A 15612-nucleotide genomic window follows, 5' to 3' on the forward strand; every position below is an offset into this window, starting at 1 on the left:
TTGTGGTGGTAGGGTTTTTTTTGAGTGGGAGAGGAAAAGGGAAACAAGGAAAGAAAAAAAGGGAAGCAACGAAAGAAAAAAAGGGAAGACCCCACATCTAAAATCAATCTGCTGATATTTGGAATGTCCATCTGAGATGACTTATGACAAGTTAATTGTTGAATAACCTCAGCCATAACTGATTTCCTAAGTTTTCTTATTTAATGTCAGTAATGGAAATTATCTTGAGAATAATACCATACATATTAGGAAGTGCAGAGGTGCAAAAAAGTAATGTGTTAGTATAATCATTTTAGAATTGAGGTAACTCTACCAAACAAAGTAAATGTAAGAAATAGTAAATATTAAGGCCTGATGCCATCAATTGGTCATATTCCTATCTCACACACTTCTGGATACGCAAGCAGTAGCACTGTCGAAGACTGTCTTTTATTTTGGTGGGGACTATAAAGTGTATACTCTATGATAGAATGTTGCAGTGTTTTCTGCTAAGAATTACACCAAAGATTGCCCTTAAACTCTATTCCAAATAAGGAACACTGGCCTACTAATTTTAGTTTTTTTAATTTAATTTTAATTACTGAGGTATAGAAACTGTGCTGTTCAGTGACTTCCAGATGATTTTCACATTCATGAATGTGAATTCATGAACACATTTATGGTGTTAATTCTCATCTTCAAAGAAGCATTGTCTTTAGGTCCTGCTTATCTCAGGAACTCTCTCTTTACCTATATTCATATCACCAATTTCTACTCTCTGAAGATGCAAGCATATAGCTTTCTGTTGTAAAATGGTAACAACAGATTACAAAGATAACTTCAGTGAGGAACCTTCAGCTCTGCCAATACCCCTCCATTCTAGCTGATGTTCCAGTTGGTTTATCAGATCCATAAAATTAAGTACAATCAAATTTAAGCAGAAAGCCACCTGCTTTCTCAGTCATATTTTGAAGGAACTTGGTAGGAAATGGTTTCAGAAATTTTGCCTGTTTTTTTAAATATTGACTAAAAATAGTCAAAATTTTCTTCTACCTTAATTTTAGAAAATCGTAATGTATGGCTTTATGAATTACTTTTATGACTATTATTTTTCCTGAGTCTGAAATATGATTAGTACAAAGGAGTGCGCTTCAAGATTCTGGAAATCCTACTTTGCTACAGTGACTCACTCCATAAAGTCTCCAAGTCAGTTATCCTGTGTCATGTTTTTCTCATCTGGGGATAGTGATACAGGCATATTAGATCACCTACAAAAAACACGTTAAACTTTTAACAGCAATTTCCTTTGAAGACCTTAATTTCTGAACTCCTTTATTAGTGACCTTTCCTCTCAATTAGCATCAAAACTAATTTTTTGTGTATGTATATGTATGCATATATATATTTCTGAGGCTACATGTAGTTAATTAAGATTGCTGTAATATTTTCATTGTAACCTTGCTTGGCCATGTAAGGAAAAAATGTAGTCCTTGAGACCTCAAATCCAATGCTGATAGCATTCTTAGCAGTACTATAAATGACTAGAAAAGTGGTTTGCTCTCCAATTTGTATATCCAGATGAAGCTAAAATTGCAGAAACAATAGACTGCTTGACATAGAAAATGTATTATTCGTTCAATTTAGAATACTTCAGGAAAGAGGTGATCCTGCCCTTCTGCTCTCTTGAGACAGTACTTAGAGTACTATGTGCAGTTCTGGCATCCTCAACATAAAAAGGACATGGAGCTCTTGGAGAAAGTCCAGAGGAGGGCCATGAGGATGATAAGGGTGCTCAAGCACCTCCTGTATGAAGACAGGCTGAGAAAGTTTGGGCTGTTCAGCCTGGAGAAGAGAAGGCTGCATGGAGACCTCATTGCAGCCTTCCAGTATCTGAAGGGGGCCCACAAGGGTGCTAAGGGGGACTCTTTCACCCAGGACTGTAGTCACAGTACAAGGGGCAATGAGTTCAAACTTAAATAGAGGAATTTCAGGTTACCTATAAGAAGGAAGTTCTTTACTGTTAAAGTGGTGAGGCACTGGAGCAGGCTGCCCAAGGAGGTTGTGAACGCTCCATCTCTGGCAGTGTTCAAGACCAGGCTGGACAGAGCCTTGGGCAACACGGTCTAGTGTGAAGTGTCCCTGCCCATGGCAGGGGGGTGCAACTAGGTGATCTTAAAGCCATTTCCAACCCTAACCATTCAATGATTCCATAATTCAATTTTATTAGTGAATTTTTAAAAGAAGAAGCTGTAAAAGAAATTTTACCATGTTGAATTATGTTAGCCTTCTCCTCAATCTTTTAGCAGAGTTTGGACTTCAGGTCCAAATCACAAACACTTAAACTCTTGGAATAATGGTGTTAGTATTGGACAGCTGTCTTCTGTCTGAATTGATGGTTAGAAAGAAAGTGGAAGCATGCTTTGCCAACAGCTTTCAAAATAACTTCATAAAGCAGAGGACTGTGGAGTAGGGACTAAATAGATTCTCATCTAAATTCTGGTTTCTAGCTGTTCTGGTTTTGCCCCTTTCTCTGCTTGCTCTCCTTACCCATTTCTGAGCCTTTGGATCTCCAGTCCCTTAGCACTGAATCAGACCTTTATTTCTGTTTTCTCTGGATACCTGAAATGCCCTCTTTTCCATGTACATTTCTATACCATTTCTGCCACATACCTCTCCACACTGAATGCATACAGAGCCCAGAAAGCCCCGGAAACACCCCCATTTTTCTGTTTGTTTGGGGTTTTTCCTTTTTTTTCAAGTTTAATATGCAAGTAGCCTCCAGCAATTAAAAGGCAGGAGGAATAAAATGAAAGAGCAGGTCTATGCTCCTACATGAAGTTACAGGTTTGTTTTGTAGCTGTAACACAGCAAAAGCTCAGCTTGAGATAGGTATCTGTATTTGTAAATCCATATGAGTGAAAACTTTGGAGTTTGTTGCCAAATCTTAACAACCTATTGTGTAACCTGAGGGGGAGATGAGGTCAAGAGCTGGTGGTTTTATGCACCTGGATAAGTTGATCTAAGATTGGTGACAGAAACATCTCTGATTACTGAATGACCTCATTTTCAAGTTTCAAAATTTAGCCAAGGTGCAACTGATAAACACAATAGTTGTAAAAATTACTTTAAACTATTTCTACCTTACTTTGTATTGAAAAGACAAACTATTTTAGTTGAAACTAGTAAAGAAAATCAGATGTAGAAAACTTAAATTAAAAACTTAATTATGTATAGCAAAAAAATGACATCTATAAGAAACATCTTATACCTGAAAATTTAAACAGCATGAACACTATATATTTTTAGGTCTTGCAGTTATTTACTAGTGTCCATTGATAACTTACAAAATCCTTGACAAATTCTCTTGTATAATTTAAAAGATGTAGCCAAACTTGAAGACCCTGAAAACAGGTTTATTGTAAAAGAGATCATCAAAGAAATCGGGGAACCTTGCAATTATGGTTTGACAGATGAAGAAAAGGAGGAATTAGAACGCCAAGCAGCAGAGGAACGCCTTGTCAAAGAAGCTCAAGAAAAAGCTGAACAAGAGCGTAAAGAAGCTGAGGAAAGGGCTGAAAGGATGGCAAACTGGGAAGAGTGGGTAGGTTAATACATATTTTGGGGGAAACCATTATTATTTATGTGTATTAGATTGCTTCCAGTGATGTCAGAACTTAAAGGTTAACATTAAGTTAGCTAAATTGCTTGGTGGACTTGTTCAAATTCTAACTATTGGTAGCAATCTATCTCTGCCTCAGATGGTGACCATAAAAGTGAACAATAGTTTGTCTGGGCAACAGCCTGTGAAGTACTGTTTAGAGTTGCCAAAAACAGACGAAACTGTGGGAAAGGTAATTCTGGCAGGGAGAGATCATAACCACCAACTCATAGACCACCTACCCCAAAAGATTATCCTGCTCAAAAGATTAAGGAAGTGGAAATCTTAAAAGTTGTATTGAGGCGAGTATTAACCTACTTGTTAAGTAGAAGTTAGTAAGAAGTTAGGCTTGACGTTAACATTATGTTAGCATTTATTAACCAATGATGTATGGGTTGCTGTGCTGCTTGAAATCCGATGCTGTGTTGCTTGAACTCCCTATTCTCTGGATCATGTTAGCCTTAGTCCTTATTCTGTAGACCATAACCAGAGCACCCAGAGTCTATTGTACATAGGATGAGTTATTTGACAACCTGGCAAGGTAGAAACCTAGCCGGCCAACTTGGCAACAAAACTTAATTTTAAGGTGTTCTGAAGTGAACTGCCTTCACTATAATACTAAAAAAACACACCCACAGATCAAGAAGACCCTTGCCCAGGGGAAGACCCTTCCTCTGTGCAAGCATAGTGACAGAAGAGAATGGCACAGCAAATATTATAATTATATGCGAATCACTAACCAATAATTGTAACTGGGAGTGTACTACCTTGTAATTTTTGTGTATAAATGTAACGATGAAATCAGCATGGGGTGTGCTCGATTTGTGGAAATTCCACCTAGCACCCAGAGTTGGAATAAAGATGTGCCTGCTTATCTGCTTCATGTAGTTGAGTTCTTCGTTCCCTGGCTAACAATACCTTCTTGCTGTGCTGTAGCTCTTTTATTTTACCATTTAAAAATATCTACTGTAATCAATAGTGATTTTCCATAGCCAGTCTTCTAGGATTGCATCTGCTCACCTCATGTCTAAGCAGCTGTCCAAGTCTTAATTATCATGCCTTCCAAACTATATTTTTCACTCAACACTGATCAGTATTCCACTGCAATGCAGAAAGGTTTCTGGTCCTGGGACAGAAACACCTTTGAGAGTTGAGTCATCAGTTCAGGCGGACTACCTGATACAGTCTGAAGAATGCTTTTTGTTTGCTAATACTTTACTAAGTACTTGGTATTTAGGCTATTTGACCTCACAGGATTTTCACATGATGCTGTGTCCTTATTTACTTTGCCACACCTAAGGACATTTTAGGTAAATAATGTAAAATGCATACTCTAAGAATGTTCTTGTTCACACCTCAAATCAGATTGTTTCACCAGAAAGGTAGTCCTTCTGTTGTCATCTTTTAGAGCTATTTAAAAACAAACTGATCATTCCACAGGGAAATCCTTTTCTTATGTTTGAATGCCCATGCACACCTATAGGGAAATAATGACCTAAAATTTCTCACTTTTAAAGAAGTGTTTACTTTGCTCTGATGTTGGCTTGTAAATAAGTTTTCTTTGTTACCTCTACCCTTATTTACAGTTCATTCAACATTAAAAGCATTTTGTACTCTCTGTGAACTTGTCGAAAATAGTAGTAAGGGCAGTTAACACATTTTTAGATATGTTCAATCCAAAGCCATCTAACTTTCAAAAGATGTTAGATGTTTATTCAAAGCTAAAGTAGGTATTTAAATGTATGCTTAGGTTTATCCTTTTAAACAGGCAGATGCTCAGGAAATCTAAGCAACTTTTCATTTGCCCTATGATAGACTGTAGATTAGCTGCTGTCTCTGAGTAGTGGCCAAAGATCACTTGCAGGATTTATTCAGTAGCACTCCTGGATTGACTGAATAAGGTAAATATCTTTTCCAGACATTGGTATATCAGTTTTAACTGAACATTGCTTTTGTGCTATGCCTTGAGTATAAAACTTCAAAGTATCATTTGCTTGTGTATGTACAGATGACTCAAGCTACTGATGAATAAAATGAGTGAAGAGTGGACAATAAAAATGGTTTTGAGTAATCTTCTGGACACAACTACTGCGAGTATGCATGCTATCAAGTGCTATTAAATGGAAGAAAGAAAATCTCCCAGCAGTTTCATTGCCCCACCCCTCCTGCTTTTTGAGTGTAGTCATTGTATTTGACTAAACCTGAATTTAGGAATAAATTTAGCTGATGTGAACAGATGTAATTCACTGCAATTTTGGTCTATATAACTCTCCCCCCCCCCCAAAAAAAAAACAACCAAAAAAAACAACATAAATGAAATAAAACCAAAACAAAGCAAAGAAACTAAAACCAAAACAAGCAAACAAAACACCCAGAAAAATTTACAGTTATTTAGTCAGGGCTCTCTTCTGAGCAAAAATATTCTCCTCCCCCTTCTGTTCAAAGAACCCTAAATAAATGCTCTGCATTTGTAATAGTATAGTGTATTCCAACGATTTTGCCAAATACCTTACAGAAACAGGACCACAGGGAGACTTCAGAATAAAGCTCCTTTTAAGTGTTTCAGAGAGAAAACTAAAATAATTTTACTAAGGAGATTATTTCAGTTTTCATTTTGTTTAATTCTTTGTCCTTAGTGTGCCATGTGCTCTAAATTTAATAAACAGTTCATAGATTATCCTGCCAAGTAGTACATTTTAAAGTTCTATCACAGTCTCTAACACTATTTTTATCTCTAGCCAACCATTATTACTTAGTCAAGTGCTGTTTTTAAGATGATATAAACCTTATTCTTTATTATTTTGTTCATTATTTGAAGAATAAACATCTGGAGGAAGTGAAAAGACAAGAACAAGAGTTATTGGAGGCCCAGTCTGTTCCACTACGAAACTATTTAATGAGGAATGTCATGCCAATGCTTATGCAAGGGGTAAATGAATGCTGTAGGATCAGGCCAGATGATCCAGTTGATTTTCTGGTAAGAAGATTACATTGTATTTCTTAAACATATTTGAATATTCATAGAGACCCAAAGAATCTCTGTTAACATAAGGACTGAAAATCTTTTTCCCCACAGTCCTGATAAAAATTAATTAAGGGTTTGAATCTGCAGTTCTGGTGAGCAGTAATTACTGTGAAAATTGAAAAAACAGCAACTATTCTTTATGGGATCAGTTGATACTGTGTATCAAGTAAGGACACAATCCAGCTTTGCTGAACAGTGATAGGACAAGAATCACTACCACAATCTCTTTGGCATGTGTACTCTACATCTCCTAGGGACTTGCCAGTTCTGCTGTGACATAGAGACCAGAAAGCAGGATATTACCCTCTATCCACCCTCTAAAAAGGACACACCCCTCTAGGCACAACAGAACACATTACTGTAATAATAAATTAATGCGCTTTGGTAGTTCCCTTTACAATACACAGATAAATTAATGAGTAAATCCTAGAAGACATCTACTGAACAATTCCAGTTGCAAAGGACCTCAAGAGGTTACCTAGTTCAGGTCTCACCAGAAAGCAGGGTGGGTCAGAATTGCATTCAGACAAGAATTCAGATGTTGCAAAGTTATTGCTGTACCGTTGTTCTTCCTGCACATCTTAACAAAGTTACTAACAAGCTCTCACTGTTTTGATGAAATGTTTTATTAACCAAGCAAAAGCTTAAAATGAAATGCTGTGTGCCACTTTAGGCAATAAGAAATGTTCAGTTGTTTTCATGTTTTTGCTTACTGATGAGTACCAACTACCTGTAGCTCTAGGAGCATGAGATCTACCTTACCAAATGCGTAACTTTTCAAGATCAAGTATCATCTACTTTCCAGTGTCCAGAAATCAGGCCCTTGGGTACTCTCTTGGATTCTCCATGGAGTGACAAATACTGTCATAAAGGGCTCACTTCCTTCTCTTGCTCACAATAGAGATGGGGTGACTGCTACCAAGAGGGACAAGGAGGTGGATAGTATTTGTGGGGTGTGAAGTTTCTTGCACATGTCTGACAGAAATTACATTTTAGAGCCATTTAATACTTTCTGCAGTGTTGTGTAGTCATGTTAACCACTATATTTTTGTTATGTTGCATGAATTTTAGAATTGGAGACTTGAAAATAACTTGGAAACTCTTCTGTTTCTAGGCAGAATATCTCCTCAAGAACAGCCCTGATATTTAATGAGATGAATGTTCACTCCTGTCAGATGCAGAAATTGTGAAATAGAAAAGAGAACATTCGTAATGCATTTTATGTAAAAATACTTAGTTTCTGAAATTCCTTTTGGTTAGGTTTATTATGTAATCTCCAATTTTATTTCTCATACTTTATTACTAAGTCGCATTGTGTTATTAATACTTGTTCTATAAAAGTACCATTTACTGCACATATTAATAGATATACACTTCTGCATTGCTTGTCTATTTGAAACTGAGAACCGTAATAATCTGTTCTCTCAAAAAATTTCTTCCTTGATTTTTTCAGTTACACAGTCTATTTAAGCAATATATTACCCTGATCCATAGTGAATGCAGGCAGCTAGACTGAGAAAACCTTTTCTCAGAAAAAAGGGAAAAAAGGCATTTTCACTGAAAACGGTAATGAATAGAAACAACAAGCTTTCCTATTTCCCTTACCAACTACCAAGAGACAAAAAGTCATGCACTGCAGTAAGCAGCTTCCAAGCACAGGTAGGTTATAAACCCTGGGGTTTTCTTTGGTATCAAAAATGGGTGTCGTTCTCATTTCAATCTTCTTGTCATTCAATATTTGAGACATGTTTTTTTATAGATTCTTGAAGAATCTAGACTTTACAGCATGTGGCTGGCATCCCATTTTTTGCTGACTTCACATACCTCTCACAGAAACTGTTAATATCTCTGCAGACACAACTGAAACTGGCAGCATATTTGGTGCAAAACAAATACAGGTTTTTGTCAAAATAGAAAGCAAGGACTGTTGGGGGGGGGGGAGAGGAAAAACCGAAAGAATGACAATACAGAAACATTTTCAACTCATGTATTACTTTAAGCATTAGCATTTTAGATGCATTAATGCCCAACATTCTTATTCAAAATATTAATATTTTTACAGAGAAAGGCTTTTTCCATTTGTTTTCAGAGTCACACAGTCAGGTCAGTGACAATAGCCAAGAACAGAGTTCAGAACCATCACCTTCAACTCTAAAGAGATAGATTTCTTTGGGATCCGAATTTCTTTTATGCTGTCAGCTCAATTACCATTTATCATGAGGCAGTCAAACATTAGCTAATCAGTAACTTTGGAGAAATTTAGTTTGGGTATCCAATTTTTGAGAGTAAAGATGAAAATAGAACACTAAAAAAAAAAAAAACACACCAAAGATTTGGGTTTGCTTGTATAGAGTCGCAGTAATACATTTACTTCTCTAAGAATAAAGTTTTGAGATAGTATGTAAAGAGTGGCGTTTTTTAATACTTTCTGACATTTACGTAACCCTAGCAGAGCTTAAAAAAAAACAAAAAACAAACCACCAAAACGACAACAGCCAAAAAAAAAAAACCTAGAGAAGGATCTCGTTGTTTTGTGTGGGGCATGAAGCCGAAAGCAAGCCCGATGATAACGAGACGCGCACAGCTCCCGCTTTGAACCGAACCTCTCCGCTTTTCAGGGACACAGAGCGCAGACTAAAGCGAGTTGCGCTCGGCCGAAATGAGCTGATTACGGACTCCGCCGTGCCTTCCGTGGGGTTCTTCCCCAACGGAGGGCAGCGCCGGCCGCCCCGCTCCCCAGCGCCTTCCCGCATACACCAAGCGCGGCGACCCCAAGCCCAAGTTGTAGGTGCAACGCGCGGGCCGTCTCGCCGCCTCAGTTCCCGAGGCGATTACAGTCCGCTCCTCCCGTTGCTGTGCCCCCCGATGCCCAAGCACACCAACACTTGCACCGACCACAGCCCCGCGAAGCTGCGCCCGTGAGCCACATTCCCCGTCCCCAGCCGGAGTACCCTCAATAGCACCATGCATGGCCCCGCGCGCACCTGGCAGCGAGGGACACAAACACCACTTGACCGCGCACGCGCCGCCCGGCGGCCGTTGGCGCTTTGTTTTCAAACTGAAGCTCAACCCTCACCAGAACTACAACTCCCAGGATGCCCTTCGGCTTCGCGGCAGCATGAGCATGCGCGGGAAGCTGGTGTGCGCGATATACGGGGGGTGGCCGTGCCGCTACGTCAGGCTCCCCCCGGTCTAGGATGTTGCTGTGGTAGCGTCTGGGCGCCATGTTAGAAGGCCGGAGGGGAAGAGGAAAGTGAAGCGGCGGCGGTTGGGCCTACCGAACGGCTTTCTGTCTCCGAGGCCTGATCCCGGCGCGTATCATGGTCACTATTCCCGTTTCCCAGCGGGACGAGTGACTGGCCCGGAGGCGGCAGTGGTGGGGGAGAACGAAGAAGAGGAGGAGGGAGAAGGGGACGACGCGGTGGTGGTGGTGGTGGTGGCGGCGGCGACGGAGGAGGAGGAGGAGGAGGGGCTGGAGAGACGATGCCGTTGTAAGTTAGAAAGCTGTCGGAGTGTCTCAAAAGGCCTGTGGTTTGACGGCCTTTACTCAATGCTTTCCTCGTAGTTTCCCGTGCTCCCTGCCCTCTCGGGCCCTTTTTGCTCCCTCTTGCCCTTCCCCCTCTTGCCTGTCCGTCTCCGGCCCTGGGCTCTTCCGGTGCCGCAGTGTGCGGGGTTGTGGATCCGCTGCTCTCCACCCAGACTGCCAGGACCTGCGGGCTTTTTTGTCGTGTCCTTCGCTATCGTTATGAGTCCCGAAGGAGATGCTGATGTGGCTTTTACGTTGTTGTCCGCTCCTTCGTGATCTTATAGTGGCAGGCATGAGGAGCTGAGTAGCCACGGGGCGGGTGGCTGGTGTGGGGCCCTTCGGACCGCTGTGGAGTCAGGTCATACGAAATGCCGCATGTTTATCTTTTTCTTGCTCCGGTTGCGAAAGATGAGGCTTTATTCTCTCCGGAGTCCTGACAAAGCCTCTCCCTCGGTGGCCACGCGAGCAATTTTGCTTCGTTCCGGGGGCAGGGGAGATACAGGCGTCCGTTCGAACACAGGCGACCCGAGCTGAGCTCGCTGTCCTTGCAACCCCCCTGGTCCTCGGTGGCTCCGGTGCCAGGACGCCGCGGGGACCTCGGTGCCGGTTGTGGGGGCAGCGCCCCCGACCGGCGGTAGCCATAGTGGACGGCAGCACCTTGCCAGCCCCCCTCCCCGCCATTCCGGGAGCCGGGGGACTTTCTCGCTGAAAAAGTATGCCTTGAGCTTCGGACCGTAACCCTGCTGGTAGTGAGTAACGAAGTGGGAGAGAATTTCATTTCATCCCAGTTTCTTAGTTAGTTTCCTTCACCCTTCCTCCTGCCTCTTACCGCCCCTCCAGCCCCCCCGCCGGGTTTTCTTTTTTTCTTACTTTTTTTCCTTACCGGCGTTTTCTCGGTCCCGGGTTGAGCGAAACAACTTCCTGCTCCTCAGTTCTGTAGTCTGTAATGTTAGTATTTTATCATACTGTATAATTCGAGGGGACCAGCGATGGGTAGGTAGTCAGGTGGGTTTTAAGAATAAGGCATGTTTATATGCTAGGTTCGTTTTTTTTTTTTGTTGTGGGGTTTTGTTTGTGTGTTGCGTTATATTTGTTTGTTTTTTTTCATTGAAGGAGAAATGTGAAGTATTTTGGGTTATTTAGGATTATTCATTATTATTTCATTGTTATTAATGGGGTTTATTTACTATTGTTTTAAATGTGAATTCTTCACTTTGCGTGAAGAATAACCATACTTGCCTGTTGTACTTGTTTTATTCAGTCTGAAATACTGGGAAATTAGTCGTGGGTTACATAACATGAGGGGAACTTATTTAAGTTATGAGAGAGTTTATGGCAGGCAAAACACAGTGGATACATGCAGAAAAGAAAATGGTTGTGCCAAGTAGCTTTTGATGCTTGTATAATGAAGCTACAATGTTTTTATAGATAAGTTTTGCACATGTTCATTATGGCAGTGAAAAACTACCAGAAACCAGCTTTGAAGTTGGCTGGGCTTTTTGGCCTCAGGAAAGTGGGAGGGTATTTACTCTGCCTGCTTTCATTCTTAGTTTATTTTGTTGTGACTGCATAAATTCTGAATGCTTAATAACATCATCTTAAAGTTTGGGCTCCTATGAGTTGTAATAGTAGTGATTTTAAACTTTGACAAATTTGGATTGACTCGGTCACTTTTCTTAAAGTAGGTGTTTATGATACTTCAGCTAGAAACTTTTAAATAACATTGCATAGTTAAATTTACACTAATGTATTGCTGTATTCAGTATAAACATTACTTGGCAACCTCCCTAGAACAGGACATTTATTTGAGTGAAGAAAAGCAAAGCTTTCTCAGATTCTGCATTAGTTCTGTCATTTGGAATGATTGACTTTGTATTATTCAGTCAGGGCTTCAAAATCAGCATTGTAATGCTGATAAGTTGCAATGCTGGTAATGTTAATTCTGGAGTTTATGACGTGATACCTCTGACTTAAGTTTAAAAGAAAAAAAAAGGGGGGGAGCAAGCTTAGAGTGTCTCTTTTTTGCATAATTCTTTCCAGCTGATATTTTCATACATTTGGATGATAATCTGAGTGAGTAGAACATCTGTGTCACTGCAAAACTTTCAAGATGACAAACAAAATACATGTTTTTGTCCTGACCTTTCAGGAAATCCTTTAAACTTTGTGGTTTTGTTTTTTGTTTTTTTTTTTTTTAGGGAGGTGTTTACAGTTGACAGGCTAGTCAGAGCTGATCTCCCATACAGAGATTGTCATCACTTTGCTGTAAAAATGTTAAAGTTCTCAAGAGGTGTACAGTGTTGTTGTTACTGCGCTGTGTGTACATGTGCATATTTCTCTTAGCAATATGGTGCAAAACTGTAGAGCCAAGCAAATTTTATGTACAAGGCACTTCAGTAGTTGGGAAGCAAACTTGGGATCTGCTGATGCCGATAGCCAGCATTTGCAAAAGCCTTTTAATGTTTAAAAAAACTCCAATGTAAATTTATACTAGGAACTTATGTGACTTTTTGTTACCATTCTCATTAATCTCTTGTGTGAAGGGATAGCAGCTGCATAAGGGAAGACTCTCAAACTTTCAGTTCCAAAAACTGGTTAGCAACAAAGGTGAATATTTCCCCTATTATAAAGATAGGTACGTTTTAGTGAACTGTTTGGTACAGAATGTTCCTATGCATTATCTGAAACATGAGATAGTACAAAGAAATGAAGCTCACTAAGTTTCAGTTAGGGCTGGGCTTACACAGAAAGGCTAATAACTCAGTGAAGCAGCAGCCATGTTTTTGTGGATTGATGCAACCTTGGCCTTTCTGACCCTCTCAATAGAGAAATGGCACCATGAATCTGTTCCTGGTTAAGTTACCAGTACTATTGCACTTAGAGCTTCTTTGCTGAACTTCCATGTCTGCTGAAATCATTACAAAAGTCTTTATTGATTTTTATTATTATTAACCAGAAGTGGAAAAGTGCATTGAGTCATATATCCAAACACTCAAGTGTCAAACTTAACTATTGTTGGTAACTTTCGTATTAGAGTGCTGGAATGTAGTTTTTTTCAGTCTTTACTGTATGCAGTCAAGCCTATTCTCACTTCTGAAGTAAGTCTCCATGTATTTTCTTTCATTGAGCATCGCTTTAGGCATATGCGATGTCATTGTTTTCTTGACTTCTAATTAGCGACTGTTAACTTGTATGCCAAAAGTACAATGCTATATTTAAAATGGCTTGCACTGATGAGGAGTGTTTCTCAGGTTTTTATAGACTGTTATGGTGGGAATTATTTCCAACTCTGCAAAGCACAGGGCCACCCTCAGAATTCCCTTGAAGAGATAGCTTTATTAATCAAGAAGAAATACAAAAATCAATACGAGAAGTTATTTGTTAGACATGGTACAGAGGAACTGGATAGCAAGTATATGTGGGTTTGCAATAGTTCCCAGTCTTCTAATGTCACTCCAAAAAGACTGCATTTATATCTTTTAACATGGAGGTAGCCCACAGAACTTAGAAACCTGGTTATTTTGGGCTGAGCAGATTTCACTGCTGAGACAAGTTAATCTCTTGCAGTGAAATGCTTTATGGGATTCCTAGCTCTTCATTTGATACTTCTATCTTTTGATTCAACCTTACTGAATTTCTTAAATTGTGACCTCTGGAGGTTTTTTTTCTATTTTCCATAATAATAATAAACCTCATTTTTGGCCTAAGTGCTGCCTGTAGAATTCAGTAGAAATTCATTTTCTTTAAACTTGAGAGACTTCTGAAACTGTTTAGTAAGAATCTTGTGGATGGGTATGTGTTTGGACATGCTGCCTTCACTGTTCTGTATAAATGGAAGAGCCAGAGAACTCAGTCTGTGAGAATTCAGGCTTGAGTCAAAGGTTAGCAGAATGTGTATGAATATTTGTTCTTCTACCAGGTGAGTCTCTCTTTCCATAGGTACATTGCCTCTCCTTTCTCCAATACCCATGTTCAAATCTCATACTGAGAGTTGAAAACTTACTTCATGGTGCAAATGCAGTATCTAGCAATTTATTTTTTGCTGGAGACTAAAACTTTCAAGAAGGACAGATGGATTATTTTAGCCACCTAAAATGTAAAGTTCCCCAGTAACAGATTTGCACAGACTTCATTAAGATTTCTGGCCTAGATACCTGAAGTTTTGTGTGGAGTGATATTGTTGTCAATTTCAGATTAAAGTTTCTGGCTTGAAGTAGCCCTGCTGGAGGAGTCTTTAGAACACCAAACAAACAAAACCCCTCAAAACACTTCATCTGAAACCTGACTCGGTGGAGCTTGAGCTTTGTGAATTTAGCTTCAACTGACCAGATGGTGTGATGACCAGTGTTTAGGAATCTGACTTGGGTGTATCTTACATCAGTAAATAAGAAAGACTGAATTTTACTGGGGTAATGAGTAGAGGCAAATGGAGAGGAGAGGGTAGTCACTGAGATTCCTGAAGCTGTGTCCTTTGTTTTGGTATCTGGAGGCAAGACTGAATGAGCTGAAGGTCCTGACTCAAGTTTAAAGTTAAGGTTATGTGGGGTTGTTGACACTGTTCTAAGATGTTTAACAGTTCATGATTTTCCTTGCTTCACCAGTGCTGGCCTTACTGTGCATGTCTGCCTGGGCAAACTTAATCCTCAGCTGAGGATGGTGACATATGAAAGGGTTTATATGACTTGTAGCAAAGGCTTGATGGCTGAAAGTCGGAAGGGGTTTTTGCTTGCACTTGGCCCACATTAGATCTTGGGTGGTTAAGATTTATGTCAGTGTGGGTTAGAGATGAGTTTAAAAGTTATGGGGGATTCATACTGTTACAATTTGTTAAATATTATGGCATCTGTTTTTAAGATTTCTGTTTATTTTGTTTTCTGTGAAGCATACTAAATTTCAGGAGTATGATGTTTACATGATGTAGTGGTGATTTCAGCTGTATTTTATTTGTGGTAAGAAGCATAAACACTTAAATAACACCATATAAATATTACTAGTAGAACTGAGGTAGAATACTGGGAGGAAAAAGCACTTAGAAAGAGGGGATTTTAAGTGGGGGAAGGGAGAGGATAAAATACAAAGTATACCTGAAAAAGAAGTTTGTGATGGGATTCTTGTTTCTTCTGAGCCAGACAAAGTTTTCAGTGTTATAAAAGAAAACAACAGTACAGTACTTAAATTCTATGTAACTCTTAGTTATGTACCTGTATTTGCTCTTTCTCTGTTTATGTGGTTGTGTGTTCAGTGTGTAACCTGATGTTAAAACATGGATTGGAAAGTGTTACATTTAATTCACAGTCTTCCCCCCTCTACCTTTGAGTAATGTGTAGTCATTTCCATTTAAAGGAGTTTAAAGTTGTGCACTTTGGAAACTGTAAAGCCTCTTAGAAGCTTTAGGTTTTGTGTTTTGTTTGGGTTTATTTTCAG

The 15612-nt window shown here is 39.6% G+C and overlaps 2 protein-coding genes across 12 annotated transcripts in view; both read left to right on the forward strand.

Annotated features, from left to right (window-relative positions):
* AK7 (adenylate kinase 7) overlaps nt 1–7879 on the forward strand; it is a 29643-nt gene extending 21764 nt beyond the window's left edge. For all 5 annotated transcript variants that reach the window (XM_061463949.1, XM_061463952.1, XM_061463951.1 and 2 more), the window contains 3 exons: nt 3360–3580; nt 6456–6614; nt 7777–7879. In XM_061463949.1, coding sequence (XP_061319933.1) covers nt 3360–3580; nt 6456–6614; nt 7777–7812 — 416 coding nt within the window. In that variant the 3' untranslated portion in view covers nt 7813–7879. The remainder of the gene's footprint in view (nt 1–3359; nt 3581–6455; nt 6615–7776) is intronic.
* A 1925-nt stretch (nt 7880–9804) lies between these two features.
* PAPOLA (poly(A) polymerase alpha) overlaps nt 9805–15612 on the forward strand; it is a 43584-nt gene continuing 37776 nt past the window's right edge. For 3 of the 7 annotated variants that reach the window (XR_009745183.1, XM_061463941.1, XM_061463943.1), the window contains exon 1: nt 9807–10153. Coding sequence is in view for 6 of the 7 variants with exons in the window: in XM_061463941.1 (XP_061319925.1) it covers nt 10146–10153 (8 nt within the window). In the remaining variant the exon portion in view is untranslated. Of the gene's footprint in view, nt 10154–15612 lie in introns of all 7 variants that reach the window. The other 4 variants (XM_061463942.1, XM_061463945.1, XM_061463944.1 and 1 more) reach the window with 3 other exon arrangements.

The sequence above is a fragment of the Pezoporus flaviventris genome, unplaced genomic scaffold (genome assembly GCF_033815535.1).
Source record: "Pezoporus flaviventris isolate CSIRO_AGI_PZ_B2104156 unplaced genomic scaffold, CSIRO_AGI_Pfla_v1 ptg000036l, whole genome shotgun sequence".
In the NCBI taxonomy this organism is placed as follows: Eukaryota; Metazoa; Chordata; class Aves; order Psittaciformes; family Psittacidae; genus Pezoporus; species Pezoporus flaviventris.